The sequence below is a fragment of the Callospermophilus lateralis genome, chromosome X (genome assembly GCF_048772815.1).
Source record: "Callospermophilus lateralis isolate mCalLat2 chromosome X, mCalLat2.hap1, whole genome shotgun sequence".
NCBI lineage: Eukaryota > Metazoa > Chordata > Mammalia > Rodentia > Sciuridae > Callospermophilus > Callospermophilus lateralis.
This window is the reverse complement of record NC_135325.1, coordinates 97,280,439-97,298,962: the sequence shown is the minus strand read 5'-3', so window position 1 is coordinate 97,298,962 and position 18,524 is coordinate 97,280,439. Positions and strand designations below refer to the sequence as shown.

At 35.3% G+C, this 18,524-nt stretch overlaps 1 protein-coding gene across 2 annotated transcripts in view; it reads left to right on the top strand.

Moving 5' to 3' along the window:
- Positions 1 to 16,288, top strand: part of Lamp2 (lysosomal associated membrane protein 2) — a 33,900-nt gene extending 17,612 nt beyond the window's left edge. The window contains exons 5-9 of one of the 2 annotated variants that reach the window (XM_077107656.1): positions 664 to 851; positions 1,705 to 1,827; positions 4,941 to 5,004; positions 6,007 to 6,171; positions 15,775 to 16,288. In XM_077107656.1, coding sequence (XP_076963771.1) covers positions 664 to 851; positions 1,705 to 1,827; positions 4,941 to 5,004; positions 6,007 to 6,171; positions 15,775 to 15,914 — 680 coding nt within the window. In that variant the 3' untranslated portion in view covers positions 15,915 to 16,288. Of the gene's footprint in view, positions 1 to 663; positions 852 to 1,704; positions 1,828 to 4,940; positions 5,005 to 6,006; positions 6,172 to 8,540; positions 11,065 to 15,774 lie in introns of those variants that run through there. The other variant, XM_077107657.1, reaches the window with a different exon arrangement.
- The last annotated feature ends 2,236 nt before the right edge of the window (positions 16,289 to 18,524 follow it).

The following is an 18,524-nucleotide window of genomic DNA, read 5'->3' as shown; positions in this document are numbered from 1 at the left end:
CAAAATGAATTCTACTGACATGTATAACTAAGAAGAACCAATAAAATAAAAAAAGTAGTATATCGGATGGTATTCATTAAGGTCATTATCTCAAAGCATTTATATTTTAAGACTTGTGGCTTACACAGACCATATTTTTTTTTGTAAATAATAGCAGTTTTTGTGGAATTTTTTTAAACTTTTAAATTTTTTTTTTTTTTTAGTTGTAGGTGGACACAATACCTTTATTTATTTTTATGTGGTGCCGAGGATTGAACCCAGGGCCTCGCATGTGCTAGGCGAGTGCTCTACTGCTGAGTTACAACCCGAGCCCCTCTTAAGGAATTTAAAATTTAAAGTTTATGATATACACGTGGAATGATCTTTCAGCAAGTCTTTTTTTTTAAATGTGGTGTTGTGGGTCAAAACCAGAATCTCATGCTAGGCATGTGCTCTACCATTGAGCTCTATACATCACCAGCTCTGGAATGGTCTTTCAAAAGGCTCTACCTATAATGTTTTCAGCTGATAAAACCTGATTTTTGTTTGATCATATCCTCAAATAGCTTAATCATCCACTCTTTAGCAAGTTCCAAGACAAAAGCTTGAAAATTAGATTTTTATTTTCTAACCTTGACTAAAAACACTTTTGTTTATTGTCTTTTGTTTGTTGGTTGGTTTTAGAATATCTGTGTGATGAAGACAAACATGCCACAACAGTGGCACCCATCATTCACACCACTGTGCCATCTCCTACTCCAACACCCACTCCAAAGGAAAATCCCTATGTGGGAAACTATTCAGTTCATGATGGTAATAGCACTTGTCTACTGGCTACCATGGGGCTGCAGCTGAACATCACTCAAGATAAGGTATGATTGTCTATTTTTATCATTACAGCCTTTTTGTGTTTCCTTCCAAATACTGTGTATCCTACTGTCAGCCTAAGAGTAGCGTTACTAGAATAATTCAGTTTTAAATTGAGATTCGATGTTGACTTTGAGTTTTGATTGGTTACTGTGAACATAAAGAGTTAATATTTCTTGTAAGGCATTGACTTGGTCAGCAGAAAACCTATCAGTTTATAGGATTCTTTGGAGTTTAGATTGTTTTCCCTTAGTAGGTCAAAGTACACATAGCTGAGTTGTATTTCAGTAGCTTTAAAATAGCTCAGTGGTAGAACATTTGCCTAGAATGCTTGAGGCCCTGTGTTCCATCCCCAGCACCACCAAAAAATAAACTATAACTCCTTCATACTTGTATCTTAAATGTACTGAAGCTTGTTGTTCAGGAGTAGTGCAGCTTTCTGTTTTTCCAGCTATTTGATGACTCAGATCGTAAAGACACATTCAAGTACATGATAGCTTTTCTAGTTGCAGTGTTCCACTTGGGCTCCAGAGGGAGTGCCAGTGAACAAATCTTGTTTCCAGGATACTGTGATTGAAAGAAACTAGACAGATGGCTCTTGTGCTCCATAAAAATGTGTGTTTTCATTTGGCTCATTACTGAGGAAGCTTCCCTCTTGTTGTTGTTGTTGTTTTTTAAGTCATCTGAGTCATAGCTTAAGGGTTTGTGCCAAGTTTGTTTGAAAGTAAGACACCATGAATTTAAGTATCCAAACAAAGGAGGTTTTGTTCTGCATTGAAGTTGGTCTTATTAGAGTGTAAGGCTTTGCTGTCAGATTTTATAGTTAATCTGTACCTCCCCTTTCTTCTTTCCCTGAAGGTTTCTTCAGTCATTAACATTAACCCCAATTCAACTGGTGTCACTGGCAGCTGCCATCCTCAGACTGCTCACCTTAGGCTAAATAGCAGCAACATTAAGTATCTTGACTTCGTCTTTGCTGTCGTAAGTAACACATTTTTTCTAAAGTTGGGTTCATTCTCTGAGAAACACATCTGAAAGTTTAAACATTTGTGTATGGGGGTGTTCATGTCTTGTTTTATTTTCCATTTCAACACTATTAATTATACAGTGTAGTCCATTGATCCCTCTTCATTCCTCAAAGTCTGCTTGGTGTTCTGTGGCTGGACTCTTTTATTAATATTCACCAAGAATGGCCTTTCTATTACATGTCTCTAGGGTAGGAGCAAGAATTAACTCACATTAAAAAAACTAATCTCTCCACATATAAATAATTTTCAGGATAATATTTTTTTCTCTTATTGGTTAGACAACCCTCATGTTTGTGTATTATAATATTTTCAGCCTTTTGGAAGTAATGCCATTTATAATAGTGTCAATAATCATAATTATAATAATAATCATAATACATTTGTTGAGTATGATAAGGCCTCTGTATCTGTGGGTACAGCTTTCATGAATTCACCAACCTTGGGTCACCAATATTAAGAAAGAAGGGCTGGGGTATAGCTCAGTGGTAGAGTGCTTGCCTAGCATGTGTGAGGCCCTGGATTTCACCCAGTACTACCAAAAATAGAAAAAAAGAGTCATATATGTACTGAACATGTACAGACTTATGTTCTTGTCACTAATCCCTAAGCAAGATAGTGTAACAATTACTTACATAGCATTTACATTACATTAGGTATTATTAGTAATTTAGAAGTGATTTAAAGTATATAGGAGGATGTGTGTAGGTTATATGCAAATACTACACCATTTTATAAAAAGGACTTAAACAAACTCAAATTTTGGTATCTGTTGCTGGTCCTGGAACCAATCCTATGAGAATATCAATACTAAGGGATGACTGTACTTTCTATATATAAGACATTGTGTAAGGGCACATATTAACTCATTAAATCAGGATAGCTTAAAATGCCAGCATTCAAGTTTGTGTTGTTGTTCACATTTGTATGAAAAGCTGAACCCTGAACAGAAGGTTTCAGGTTACGTATATCTGTCCTACTTCTTGCTAGAATTAATTAGTCATTGGGGACCTTTATTTCTACCTTCTCAGAAGCAATTGTTATCCTCATAATATTTCTGTGAGGGGATATATCTGTATACATATTGTAGCAAATGGAAATGAGCAATAGGGGATAGCTACAGATAAGGGAAAATGAACCACCAATAGTTCTCAAAATAAGAGCTATTATATAATTGGATAAAAACAAGTTCTGCTTTGTAATCAGATTACTGATATATAACATCTGATATGTAGATGAGAGGTATGTTGTAATTTCATATCTGAACTTGGTATCTTGAGTCTAAAGTATTTTTCTCTATAAAATATGTGCTGAGTAATTGATTATATTAGACAATTATATTTTAGAAAGTATTACAAAATTTTTCTTTTTCTTACATTCTAATAATTCCTCTGTTATATGACTAGTGAGTCACTGTTAAAAATGTCAGGTAGGCTAGGGTGTTGCTCAGTGGTAGAGCATTGCCTAGCATGCATGAGGCCCTGGGTTCCATTTCCAGCACTGTAAAATTAAAAAGAAGAAAGTGTACAAATGTCTAAACTTGTTTTCTTCAGGCTGGGCGTGTAGCTCAGTGGTAAAGTACTTGCCTAATGTGTGAGGCCCTGGGTTCCATCCTTAGCAACATACATACATACACACACACATACACACACACACCAAAAAAAAAAAAAACTTATCCTCTTCAGTATGGTAAGAGCAGACCTCCCTAGATATATTCTGTTATCTCATAGAAGTTATGGTTAATAAAAATGAGGAAAGTAATATTTGGGGTCATTCCCTTTTGAGTGATACATCTGACCACTGTGGTAGGCTCTTTAACGGAAAATGGCTTCTTCCGATCTTACATGGAAATGTTTAATATTAATAATTATAATATTTGTTTTGCCCTGTAGACTATTTTAAAATAGAATCCAGCCAGGCAAGGTAGTGAATACCTATAATCCCAGCTATCCTAGAGGCTGAAGCAGGAGGATCACAAAAGTTTGAGGCCAGCCTGCACAATTCAGCAAGACCCTTTCTCCAAATGAAAAAATAAAAATGGCTAGGAATGTAGCACAGTGGTAGAGCATTCTGTGTTCAATCTCTAATTTCACACACACACACAGGGATAATTAGAACAAATAAAACAAAAACAGGGCTGGGGACATAGCTCAGTTGGTAGAGTGCTTGCCTCGCATGCACAAGGCCCTGGGTTCAATCCCCAATACCATACACACACACAAAAAAAGTCTAGGAGTGTAGTTTAGTGGTAGAGCATATGCTTAGTATGCACAAGGCCTTGGTTCCATTTCTAGTACTGCAAAAAAAAAAAAAAACTAATAAAATTAAATTAAAATCTTAAAATGTAGTAACAATTCCAGCTATCTGGGTAACTGAAGTAAGAGATCACAAGTTCAAGGCCCACCTGGGCAACTTAGCAAGACCCTACCTGAAAATAAAATTTTAAAAAAGGTCTGAGGCTATAGCTCACTGATAGAGCTTGCCTAGCATGCATGGGCCATGAGTTCAATTCCCAGCACCAACACCAAAAGAAAAAAATGTAATAGCAAGAAGAAAAATAAATAAAATTATCAAACAAACAAAAGAGAATAGCAGGCCTGGGGATATAGCTCAGTTGGTAGAGTGCTTGCTTTGCATGTATCAAGGCTAAGGGTTCAATCCCCAGCACGAGAGAGAGAGAGAGAGAGAGAGAGAGAGAGAGAGAGAGAGAGAGAGAGAAAAGCAGTAGGAAGGAAAGAATAGAGCTGGAGTGATTGAAAGGCAGAGAGTCCAGTAAGAGACTCTCATGATCTGGGATAGAAGTGGTGTGGACTCTGAAATCAAGATGAATCACATTGTGTATCCAAGAACCACATGACTACTCTGGTAGTTGGAAATTAAATGAAGAGAAAAAGAGTTTTGCCACTTTGAGTTCTCTTTGCTTAGTTGCAGTTTGTTATACTAGCCCAGGGCTAATCCATGGTATCCTCTTCTCTGTATTACTACTAGATCACTTTTCTTCTGTAGATATTAACTTTACCTGTAGACAGTTGTGATATGTTGATTAATTGGATGTTCTCTTTCAAACAGAAAAATGAAAACCGATTCTATCTGAAGGAGGTGAATGTCAGCTTGAATTTGGCTAATGGCTCTGGTAAGCAAAGCATTGGTCTAAGGGAGAAGAGTGTGAGTTATACTGAAGGACTAGAAACTATACACGTCTTATTATCAAAGAGTGCCTTATTCAGTGGAACCTTGTAAAAAGTATATGTTGACCACGACTTAAAATATGTAACTTTGAATATTTGAGTTGTGATATTCTATATGTTGTTATATCTCATCTTTTCAAACATGGTAGTTAATAGTTAAGGATGCAAATGATTTTTAAGCTGTAGAAACATCTATAGAAAGATGAGGGAGGTAGTTTGCCACAGTCTGGCTGGGCACAATTCAGGAGCCACTTGTCAAAAGAAATGAACTTTATTTTTAGAACACACACACCACACCACACAGCTCTTCAGGAAAACCCTCAGAGCCCAACTGCCACCACCGGCTTCCCACAAGCCTCTCAACCTCCCCCACTCCTCCTGCTCTTGAGGCTGATTGGCTGGGTCGGGTGGGCAGAGCCAAAAAAAAAAAAGTCCCCCAATGAGCAGCTCTGTGGTCTGAAAGGGCAGGGAAACAGCCCAATGAGCATCACCGCAGAGGAGCCAATCAGTTGGCAGCTAGAAGTTTGCTGAGGCGGCTGTGAGCCAATCATCAGCTGGCAGCTGGAAGTTTGCTGGGGCCCCTTTGGCTGTGGCTCTCAACAGTAGTTTATGACTGTAATCCCAGCTATTCATGTGGCTGAGTCAGTAATATTGCAAGTTAAATGCCAACTTGGGCAACTTAATAAGACCTCTTTCAAAATAAAAGAGAAAGGGCTAAGGGTTGGGGAGGTAGCTCAGTGGTAGAGCACTTGCCTGGCATATCTGAGGCCCTAGGTTAAAACCTCAGTACTGCCAAAAGAAAAAAAAGTAGTGGTGGTAAGACTTGCTTTTCATTGATAGACCATGTTTCCTAAGCTCCCATACTTTACTAAAAAACACTGAGAACTGTCCATTTTTGATGTTGATAGGATAAGAAATTACTAACCTGTATTTTTTTTCCTGGAAAGTTTTCAGCATTGCAAATAACAACCTTAGCTACTGGGATGCTCCTCTGGGAAGTTCTTATATGTGCCACAAAGAGCAGACTGTTTCAGTATCTAGAACATTTCAGATAAATACCTTTGAATTAAGAGTTCAGCCTTTCAATGTGATGGAAGGAAAGTATTCTACAGGTAAGAATCAAGCAAGTTTTATTAGTAATTATGTTCTTACATTGACTGATAGGTGGCTTTTTCTTTGAGTCATGGAAATTTATATATTTAAATAGAGAAATATGAACTCTCCTCTTGACTCTACGATGTAGAGTTCTTATGGCAATGGACATTGTGTAACTATATTTGGCCCATCATTTTGCTCAAGCCAAATGTTTTTATGATCTGAAAACTATTTGGAGCTTTAAGTGAGCTTACTTAAAATATACTTGCGTCTTGGTTTCAGTTTGGAGGGGATGGTACCTTGGAGCAGCAGCTTTGAATATCTTATCTGCCTTCTTGGGGCCATCTTCTCATTGGAAACATTTTCCTACCTGAATGAAAGCAGTTTGGTCTGATCTCAAGAAACAAAAATAAAGAGGGATAGAAAAGCCTCAAATATTGCGAACTATGTTATTAGCAGCCAGAATTATCTGACGAGTCCTCAAAGCATGTACCAGTGCAAATGAGGCTTTTTGAAAATCAACTCAGGGCTAATGATGGCATTTATAAGATTTTTGATGAAAGTTCTTTGAAGGACTTTCATTATAACATGTTCATGTGAATGTGAAACATGTATTTGGCATTCACAAGTTGAAAATTTGCATAAAGAAAACAAAGTACACAAAATTCCTTAAGTAACTTGTCCTTTTAAACCAATTACTTAAAATTGGAGGTTTGTGCATCACAGATTTGCTGAGCAGAGCTATTCCAGTCATCCATATCCTTTTAAACAATTAATTCTATGGTTTAGAAGGAAATGTAGAAGCAATGTTTAAAAGTGAATATGCTGGCTAGGGATGTGGTTCAATGGTTAAGCACCCCTGGGTTCAATCCCTGAAACAAACAAACAAAAAGTGAATATGCTGTGAGCCATTCAACTACTTCTTCAAAGGTGATGAATGCCTCGTCAATAAATGGGTTCTTCACCCTACCATTCTTGTGAGTAGGGATGTTAATCACAACTTTAAGAGTTATTTTTAATAATTAATTTTTTCTTTTGTTGGTTTTACTTATGTACTTCATTTTTTGATCCTTTAGTAGCTTTATTTTTGGAGTCAATCTAGCTCCCCTATATCTTCACTATAATTTTAGATCTAGATTTGTTTTTAGAATTTAAAATCTTTTTCAGTGTTATTATCAGTTAAGGTCTATTTATTAGTCAGTTATAATATAGATGAGCTGTTCTTTTTCTTTAAATTTCTGGTTTTTATGTGCATAGAATTTAAAACGTCACCGAAAGAGGTATATAGCATTTAATACTATTAAATGCATAATCTATTTGTGGAACTAGGTTCTTGGCTGTGGGTACCTATAAATACAGCACATAGGTAATACTTGAGTGTATATGGGGAGGAAATAGAATTGCAATAAGGTAGAAGAGTGTTGATTGGATTTTATTGGATCAGACTATTCTCCAGAAATAGAAAAATAGTCCCTGTAGGCTGCTAGCCTGGACCAAATTGATAAGAAAGGTAGTAACCACACTCAGGTTAGTAAGAGGTTCCAGTTTCTTGACTCATGCAGCCACTAAAATCATATATTCTCAATCAGAGATCTGAAAACTTTTTCTTAAAAGATCCAGACAGTATTTTTTAGGCTTTGGGGCCACATTGTCTTTGTCTCAACTATTCAATCTGTTGTTATAACATGAAAACAGCCATAGGTAATACATAAACAGATGAGTGTGGCTGTGCTCCAATGATGCTTTTTTTAATGGACACTGAAATTTGAATTTCATGCAACTTTCATGTGTCACAGAATATATGTCTCTCCCACAACCATTTAGAATTATAAATATGATTTTTAGCTCTTGGGCCAGATTTGGCCATGAACTGTAGTTGACTGACCCAAGTATAGAGGAACTCTAAAGCCAGCCTGGTTCTCCTAATCTTGTAATACCCTGCTATCCTGTTTCCCCTAGAGACAATCACAGTACCACTGGGAGTCTAATCTGGCTATGTAGAAATAGGTTAAATTAGCTCTCTTAATTTCTGATAAAGTGATACTCCTGTTTTGGAAAGAACTTGGAATGTAAACAAATACACAACCATATACACACATATGTTTAGCGTATAATCCAGTGTGTGTTTATAGACATAAATGAATTTATACATATTCATGTGTATGAATTCATATATACACATAAGCATAAATATAAAAATACAAGTTTTAGGATTTTAGTTTTAGAATAGCCCATAATTTTCTGTAGCTTTATCATAACAATATACCTGTCATAATTAAAATTGATTTTGTAAGCATTTCTGACTTTTGAATCAACATCTTTTACTTTTGAACATTCTTTTTTTGATTATACTCATTATTTGTTACACACTTTTTCTCACCTACAGCCCAGGAATGTTCGCTGGATGATGACACCATTCTAATACCAATTATAGTTGGTGCTGGTCTTTCAGGCTTGATTATCGTTATAGTGATTGCTTACCTAATTGGCAGAAGAAAAAGTTATGCTGGATATCAGACTCTGTAACACTAATCCACATGTGATCTCTGTTGTCAAACAATAAAGCAAGTACAAGTTCCAACCTGCAATACTGTTCAATTTAAGGTATATTTAGTTGTAGTCCTGCTCTTAGAATGGGTGGTATGAGAGATTTTTGAACTTAAACAAAAAAATCCTATAAACTATAAATTAGCCGTGTGATATTGGTTTCCCAACCAAGGAATAGTTATTTCTATAGTAAAAGACACATGCAAAATCACCTGTATTATAGGTTCTATTTTACTGTCTTGAATTAGATTTCAGTGTTTTCACTTATGTATATCTGACTAGAAATATAAGCTTAGGAAAAACAATTTTTGAAACGATATCTTTTCCTTGCATGAGGTTGAGTTGGGACAACATATTCTATAGTGGATTTGTACTTGCTCCTTTTTCTTTTTTTGTGATTTTGTTTGCAGGTTAACTTAGCTACTTTGGCATTGCTGCATATTTTATCCATGAAAGAGATGCTAGTAGTTTTGAACAGGGCCTAGTATATTATGTTCTTACAAATGTATGCTTTTCTCATGCTTTTTGAATACATTTGTACTTAATGTGGCTGTAATGACAAAAGACACAAAAGCCTTTTCAATTTTAGAATAGGTGTTAATCTTATTGTTTAATGCTTTTTTTTTTTTCAAAAAACTGGACGTTTCAATCTTCTAAATTGCGATATGCAAGACTATTCCAACTGGGCATTTCAATCTATTTTTTAGGTGCTTTAAAGATAATTGCTAGGCAGTGCCAATTGAGGGCATTAGTCTTTTGTACCGGTAAATTGGCCTCTACATGTAGTATTAAAATTAATGTAGATTTCTCTCTAACCTTCCAGTCTTCCTTGTTGGTGGTAATGTATTTTATTCTTTTCTTTTTCTCAAAGAAGAAATGCCAGTATGTCCTAGAACCTAGATCAAGTGCACTTACACTTAGAAAATAACTTGTACTCAACCCAAAAGTCTTGGTCTTCCCTCAGTCTATTAAAAAATTATTCATTTCCAGTTTGCATTGATTGCTACAACATTTAGTAATTTGGCTTTTACATTTAAATGGTTCTGTGCTAATCAAAACTTACATTGTTATTGTTCATTATGGTAGAATCATTATTAATTCATATACTTTGTATTCAGTTTTGTGATGGGAGAGATGTACCAATTGTCTATTTACTGTGCACCACCTAATGCTTATGTAAGAAAGCAAACTTTTTCAGCATATATAGTTAACACATCAAGTATTCCTTGCAGATTCTGCACGCACGTGCGTGAGCACGCTCACACACACACACACATTGGTATGGCTGAGCAAATTATTTTTAAAAATATCAATGTGCAGCCACATGTGCAAGGTTCCTGTGGTTATTTGGGGAGGGCAGATTATATGCCTCCCCATCAGTAGGAAATGAAGAACTAGTACTGGGGATACTATTCAATGTTGGAGTGCCTGCCTGCATGCACAGGGCCCTGGGTTCTACACACAGTACTGCAAAGACAAAAACAAACAAAAAAATGAGGAACTATCTGGGTTCCAAAATTTTGATGTTGAATACATCAGTACATACATGTACGCATATATAGATAATTGCATGTTAGCATGTTTATGTCTGTAACTGTCATTAGAATGATAAATAATTTCTCCCACTTAAATTTGCTATCTGTTTAGCCTGAAAATCTTACTGGCTCAGAATCAGATTCCTGATTGACTTAACCCCTCTCCTAGAGCTACTTTGAGCTGAATTGCCAGCTTAAATTGCTTCCTAAAGACTAAATCTGATTTTTAAAAGTTATTTTTTTATTTGAGATATGTTTTAGTATAAAATTGTTAATCTTATAAGAGTGGATAATACTTTTAAGAATGTGGGCCTTAAGAGATTTTTCATGAGTCAAAACAGCAGTTTTAAAAACAAAAGCATAAACAAAAACTTAGAAGCACAAGTGGGTGGCATTGGCTTAATGCTGTTAATGTTTCTAAAAGTTTCTACCTTTAGATTATATATCTGAATCATATTAAAATACCTCTAATAAGCACTGTTTTATAGAAAATCTGACTTAAGTGAATATTTTTGTATTCTACATGGGCCAGTTTATATTCTGCTATTTACACTATGATTTCCTATAGCCACATGTTCTCTGTATTTTTTGTAGTGTTGTTGTTTTGTTTAACTGGGTTTGCACCTTGATGCTAAAATTCTATTTGGTTTGGGGTGTTTTTCATGTTAAAGCATTTGTATAAAGAAACTGGTCCATGTAAATACTTTCCATGTTTTTTTCCTCAATGTTTAAACCACTAGTTATTGTATGGTATCTCTCTTTAGATATTTGCCTGTTTGCTCAACATTGCTTCTAAAACAATAAAGATTCTTTTATTTCTTAAGGAAATTTGCTCACATTTTTTCCCGTTGGTTAAAGTCAAGATTTTGTATACTACACAATCGCAATTTCTTTCAAAAGAAAAATATTTGTAAATGAAAAGTAGAAATATTCTGTGTAGTATTCTCTGGAAGAAGGGGCATACACAGGCCTTGACAGATGCTAAACTGGCTACAGAATAAGAATTACCTGGGAATTGTGTTTTTAGTAAAAACACATACTTTATTACAAATACACTTCCCAGGTTTTCTCAGGCTCCAACCCTAGAGTATGTCACTTAGCAGATCTGGGATGAGGGGTGTGTGTGTTTGTGTGTGTGTGTGTGTGTGTGTGTGTGTGTGCGCGCGCGCGCGCGCGTGCACATTTTCCTGCTGAATCTGATGCATAGTCAGAGAGGGACCCAGAAATCTAGAATATTTATTTCATAGTAAAAGCTTCAGAGTATCTCTTCCTACACTTCTCAATTCCTAAAGTGAGACCAATATTTCATATCTGTACATAGCAGCTTTTCATAGCAGCTATCCAAAGTGAGCTATTGATCTGAACCAAAGTAGGATTGTGTGCAATCCATCTCTTAACTCATCTTAAAATACTTCAATCTTCCAATTTCCAGATAGTTTCCTGGGCACTGTAGTAATCACACAAGAAAACTAAGCTGGTAATTTTTCTCTGGGTTACCCAGTTAAGCCATATGAATGCTGTTAGTCATGGCTCCCAATACTGCTATTTAGCTACCATGTGATTTTGGCCAGGTTGCTTTGCTCCTGGGATCTCAGTTTTCTTCATTTAGGGATTGGGGCTTTAAAATCCTGCTACTCTTATTTCTTTGAGTGATAATTTCCATTTCAAAGAAGATAAATATACATTTGAGTATTTTTAGAAGGAATCTGATAAGAAGTGACTTGTTATGTATCAAGATCATACTCTACATTCAATAAAGTATTAACCCCTCAGTGTATAGTGCACCTATCTTATTTCCTGAATTTTTTTCCAGGAGGAATTCTTATAAGATTTAGATTTGTTTTTCTTTCTTTTGGTACTGGGAATTGAACTCAGGGGCACTTTACCACTGATATACATCCCCCAGCCCTTTTTATTTTTTATTTTGAGACAACGTCTAAGATGCTTAGAGACTTGCCAAGTTACTAAGGTTGGCCTCAAACTTGTGATCATTTTAACTTAGCCACACAAGAGTTAGGTTTTTAAGATTAATATCATTTCACCTGATTTTTAAGGTTAAATAATGTCAAATTTTCTTGCATTCGTCTGTCTTACTCATCTCCTTTTAGCTACCATGTCTTACCTTGGTAGCTAATTTTCTGCATCAATAACTGTTATATGTTGTCTTTGAAAAGTATAGACATGCATAAGTGGTAGAAGCTTTAAGTATCCTTTCAGCTTTATGTGATTTACTTTGGTTTGACTATTGATCTAAAAGGTATATAACAAATATATGTCGCATAAGAATGTGAGTCTTAGAGTAGATTCTTAGTGTGTGGTGCTAGGGATTGAACCCTTGGCCTTGGTGCATGCAAGGCAAACACTCTACTAACTGAGCTATATCCCCAGCCCCTCAACTGCTTTTTAAGGGAGTTTTACATTTTGTCATAAATGTATATCTCAGCTTTCCAATTCTTATGCTGAAAATTTTATTTGAAAATTTTCTGAACAGAACATTGAAGATTAACTGTTTATAATCTACTGTTTCAATGAAAGTTTTCATTGAAATTTCATTGGTCATGAAACTTTTTTAGTCTTAAAAAATATTCATTGCTTCTGGCTATTAAACTCCTCCACAGATGTACTTTTCCTTTCCCCAGAAATATTTTCAATATGGTATTAAGTGTACATTAGGCAAATAGGTCAGGTTGAAATAACTTTTGGAATGAGAGTTTTCTTTTTTCAGGATACAATCCTATTAAATTACTGTTTTCCCAAAATTTTATTCCATTACCTAAAGAATTTTTAAAGATTGAATTCATAAAATCAATAGTTATTATAAATTAATATTTCACACACTAATTGAGAGCATTTTAAGTAAGTGACAGCATCTGGAAAGATCTTTGTATTAGCGGAATTGCCTTTTTGATCTACTCTGGGAATATTTGTCTTACATGAAAGCCTTATTGGCAGTATTTATGAAAGTCGTTTCAGTACTAGGTCAAATACCCAATTTGGGAAAGAGAGGACTGTGAGTCTGTTGCCAGAATAAGAAATTAATCTACTAATGAATTTTTTAAAATCCAAGAGATATTAAATTCAAAGCATAATATTTTATGATACGTGTCACCTAATAGTTTATAGGCTGAATGGTAATTTGGGAAATTGAAGGGGTGGCACTCACTGAGGACTCTTAACATCATCTATTCACAACTCACATCTGGCAACCTCCGCTATCTGGATTCTTAACAGAACCAAGTTAAAAAACATCATTGAGCTGGCAGCCAAAGTCAATGTCAAAAAGTCCATAAACTCCGAGGTTGCATCTTGTTCCCAGTTACTGTCCCAGAGGGTTACAGGAAAAGAAAAAGAAAAAAAAAGCCTGGCACATTTCTTGAATGCAGGCAAACTCAGAATTGCCTTCAGCCTATTCATTCTTATTTTTGACCCAATTCAAATAAACTTAATTGCCTGATTTATCAATCCCTGGTAGATTGCAAGCTAGGAAGAGAACTAGGGCAGTAAGAGGCAAGGAAATGGGAAATAGAAGTGGCAGTTTAACATGTGAGCTCTCTTCTTCCCTTTCCAAGTGTATGTCCATTTGTACTATTCCTTCCTCTCTCTCTAGTGTCACTGTAGGTTTTCTTGATTAATACTTCTGAAATACCATTCCTCCTGCCTCCTAGGAGACCTTATACCAGTCAGCATCTTCAACCTATCATTTGCTAATAGCTCTTTAAACATCCTATAAACATGTAAGTCTCTTCCCCTCACCTGCCATCTTTTCTTGTCTTTGTGTCCCCCTTCTAACTACCTCTATATTGCTTCTCTTTTCTTAAATCATTTTAAACTCCTTGAAATGAGCATATGCTCCTTATCCCATGTTCTCGATTTCCTAACCAATCACTTCACGTTTACTTGTAAATCTTTGGCAATTTGACTCATACCCTTCGACAGTCTATATTCCTAGATTCAATAGACATTTTTCAGACTTCTCTTAAGACTTTGCTATTCTCCTATGCTAATTGAAACTCTCCCTTTCCTTCACTTCAGTGGCACTATTTTCTACCTGTATTTTCTACTTCTTTTTCCTACTCTGGTCTATCTCTCAAATATGAGTGTTCCCAAGGGTTTTGTCTCTGGACCTCTTTTTATTTGACTTGCTCTCACTGAGAAATTTTGTTGTACATGGTTTTAACTACCACTTGTCATATAACTACTTGGTTTGAACACAGGCATAAATCCAAAATGGAGTGACTCTCTAGCTTATCCTCTCCCAACCCTCCCCCATCAAGTAACTACAAATAAACAATACTGAAAGGCATATGTTCTTGAATTATTACCATGATGAATGGCACCAGCATGAACATAATCACTTAAGTGTGGAATTGGAAACTATCCTATTAGCACCTCCTACTACACCCTCTACATCCATTTGGTCAATTCTGCCTTCTAATTGAATCTCCAGTCTGTCCTTTCTGCATCTTCACTTCATTAACCTAGTTCAGGGACATAATATTGGTCACTTAGACTCTAGTAATAGAGGTGCTGCCTAACTTAACTACCTCTAGGCTTCCTTCTGCCATATCTTCTGAAACAAAAATATCCTGCTTAAAATCTTGATGCTGATATATATTTTTTTTCTATCAGGATAAGGCCAAACTATCTAGGAGTATACAGTGATCTTATAAGTTGAATCTGATACATTTTTCTGCCTCCTGTCCAGTTGATCCATTGTTCTAGCTGTCAGCTTGCTTGTTGCCCCTGAAGTGCCAAGTGTTCTTGTCCTCCATATTTTTGTCTGTGCTGATTCTTATGCCTGGAATATCTTTATATCTTTATCTCATTACCTATATGGGTAATTCATATTCATTCTTAAAAACTCAGCTCAATTGTCACCTTTTAAAAAGTGTATCTTGTGTAACAAGGCTGAATTGAGTGTGCCTCTGAAACACTTCCATTGAAACTTTGTGTATTGCTTTCCCCAACCACAGCATATTTTGAAATTATAACCACTTACTTCCTTGCCTGAGTCTCATACTAGACTGAGCTTCTTGAAGCCAACAAGTATGCCATTAGGGCCAGTTTTTATCTTTCCTCCTTATTTAATGACTTCAGATTTCCATGCATTGAGTTCTGTGTCTCTTTTGTATAGTTGTCATTAGTTAATACTTAATAATATACAGTATTTCAAGCACTGTGCTTCTTTAACATCATAACATTTTGTATCTGAAGCTCACAGCCTGATCATCAAGGAAAGATTAATTATATTTATTCACTATCTTCTGTTTAAGAAATCTGAGAAAAATGTGATCATTCTGTATACATTTTACCCAAAATGACTACATTTTTTGTTATGTAAAAGTGTATGATTTGGTTATTTGGGAAGTCACTTCTGTGGAACATCTCATTTGCTAATAATATAATTCCAGTGACTTGTTATCTTAATGTGAAAAACAAAATGTGTGTGTTGGGAAGTACTGTCATTTTAACTTAAAATGGACAGATTTGAAATTTTGTCATTGTTTCTGTTCTCAATTGTCCTTTCTCCACATCTAGCTCAAGACTGCAGTGCAGATGACGACAACTTCCTTGTGCCCATAGCGGTGGGAGCAGCCTTGGCAGGAGTACTTATTCTAGTGTTGCTGGCTTATTTTATTGGTCTCAAGCGTCATCATGCTGGATATGAGCAATTTTAGAACCTGCAAACTGATTGATTATATAAAAATACATGCAAATAATAAGGATTTGTTGCCTCTTGGTATATGAAACACTTTTCTTCTTAAAAAATGATATATTGAAACCTTAATTCCTAAATCATTCCCGGTATTTTAAGATCAGCCTTTATTAATAAAACTGCTCTCTCTCTCTGATTAGCTTAAAATTTAAAAAAATGTTTTATTTACTGGTTCTGAGGACAAATTTGTTAAAAAGAACATTGGTGTGCAATGTTTTAAGAAGCTTTGCCTAAATTTTGATCCTAACCTAAGATGCCTGAAACTTATTAACATGGCCATTATAAAAACAAAATATGTAGTGTGTTTTAGTGGAATTAATAAATATTGTTTCACTACTGGTGTTCTGTTTCAATGTATGAGAATGATCCTGATTTAAACTCATCACTGTGCCTTTGCATATAGTTCATTAAGTAAATGTTGATGTGGCGTAAATGCCCATCACGTATGCTTGAACTCGATTTTCAGTGGAATGAAGCAAACACTGTTCTTAGGGCCATCCACATTTTTAAGGTTATGCAACTTTTACTGATTTTTTTTTTGAGTTCCAGTAAAGAATTAAATCAGTGCTGGGCGGTAGTATACACCTGTAATTCCAGCAGCTTGGGAGACTGAGGCAAGGGGATTGCAAGGTCAGCCTCAGCAAATTAAAGAGACCCTGTCTCAAAATTAAAAAAAAATGAAATCAGTATCTCAGGTTTGTGATTTTTTTCCCCTAGGTAAAAAACAGATCCAAGAGGCTACCACAGAACTTAACCTGGCTCCAGAATTAGAGTTTTTTTAATACTTATTTTTCAGCAATATAGACTGAAAATATTCAAGTATATTTAACTACTTGCCTTTTATTCCTTGTATTTTGCTTCTCTTTGGGATACCTGATTAGCATTGAAAGATAGAAATATTCTATGAACTAATTAGGACAGATTGTGTTGTGTTTTTCTACCTCATCTTGTTGATCTCTAGAGCATTAAAATCTATTTAGTGTTGTCATCAGACTGGTACTTATGAAATGTAAGCTAACAGCAATCTCAGAAGGGAGGCAGTGAAGCATAGCAACTAGGCTCTTGCTTCTTCAAGACAGCCCCCATGGGGCAGAACATAGATGAGGGTATAGAGAGGCTGTTGGCATTAAAATGAGCTAAATAATCAGCCCTTATTGAAACATTTTATGGTATAAGTGGGGCACAGATATTGAATGTATATATAACTAAGAAGGAAGCTTAATAGATGAGAAGTTTTCACATTGAAAGTTTATATATATATAAAAGTTTATATATATATATATATATATATAAAAGTTTATATATATATAGTGTATCTTGGTACCCAGCTTTCAATCCCCAACTGAGGGCTTGAAGTAAAATACAGTAAATCTTTTCAACAAAGGCTAATGTGATTACTGAAATTCACCTTATGTTTTCCAAACCTTTCCAAACTTTTTTTTATGAATGGCAAAACTGTAAGAGGAGGTAAAGTTAAAATTAGAGGAAAAATGCAAGGTATTGCACAATAATAAATCACACCAAATATCACATTAGAATTAGAATTATGCTGGAAAGTATCTTAAAGATTATTTACTCTAACAACATAATTTTCTGAAAGGGGAGTGACTTCACTGAGGTTACATATCTAGCAGGCAACAAAACCATTGCATTTTGATAAAAACTGCCCCAATGAAACCTAATTATTTAATAGTGAAACAAATGCTGGTTTAAACTTGAAATAATGAGATCACAGTTGGGCGATTTGAGCTGCTGCTGTATCATTTTGCTTAAGTATTTTTAAAGCATTGAATATTGGCCTTTTCAATAGTCCTGTACTAAGACACTCCTATTATGATCTCTGCTTGTTATTATGTCAAACCCTAAACATCTTTGGATGGGATCACAAACATGAGAAGAAAAGAGAAAGGAATGAACACTTGTTGACTGCATGAAGTATATCAGATACTTTAAAATACAATTAGAATGAATCCTTGATATCTTATAATACCGCAATTACTATTTTCCTTTTATAGGTGAGGAAAATGAGGCCTAGTTTAAATAACTTGGCAAAGTCCTTCAGCAAGTACTTGAAGGAGTCAGGATTCAAATTCAGTTCTGCCTAAATTCAGAGCTTGAAATTCAAATTTCACCCACTGCCTTCCTGGTGGTCTCTTTTTTTAAGTGTAGATGATTACTCTTTTCCCTAGTGCCATTAGACAATTAAACCTAAAATCTTCTTATATAGGGCAAGCATAATTCTGTATTTTGGACCTTTTCCCATTTTTCCTTTAACTTCTGTTTTTTTGTATTGAAGAATTTGGTGTGATTTTAGATGATTATAATAAGAGATATAGGGTGATCAGTTGCTATGAAATATTTGGATTGATCTTAAGAAATAAGGATAATGCTATAAAAGACTAACCTATTATCAGAATGCTTATTTCTTGTTTGCTTGCTTTGCTTAATTACATTCTTTACTAATTTCCTCTCCTTGCTGTCTGTTCTTTTCTAACAGCTGAAGAATGTTCTGCTGATTCTGACCTCAACTTTCTTATTCCTGTTGCAGTGGGTGTGGCCCTTGGCTTCCTTA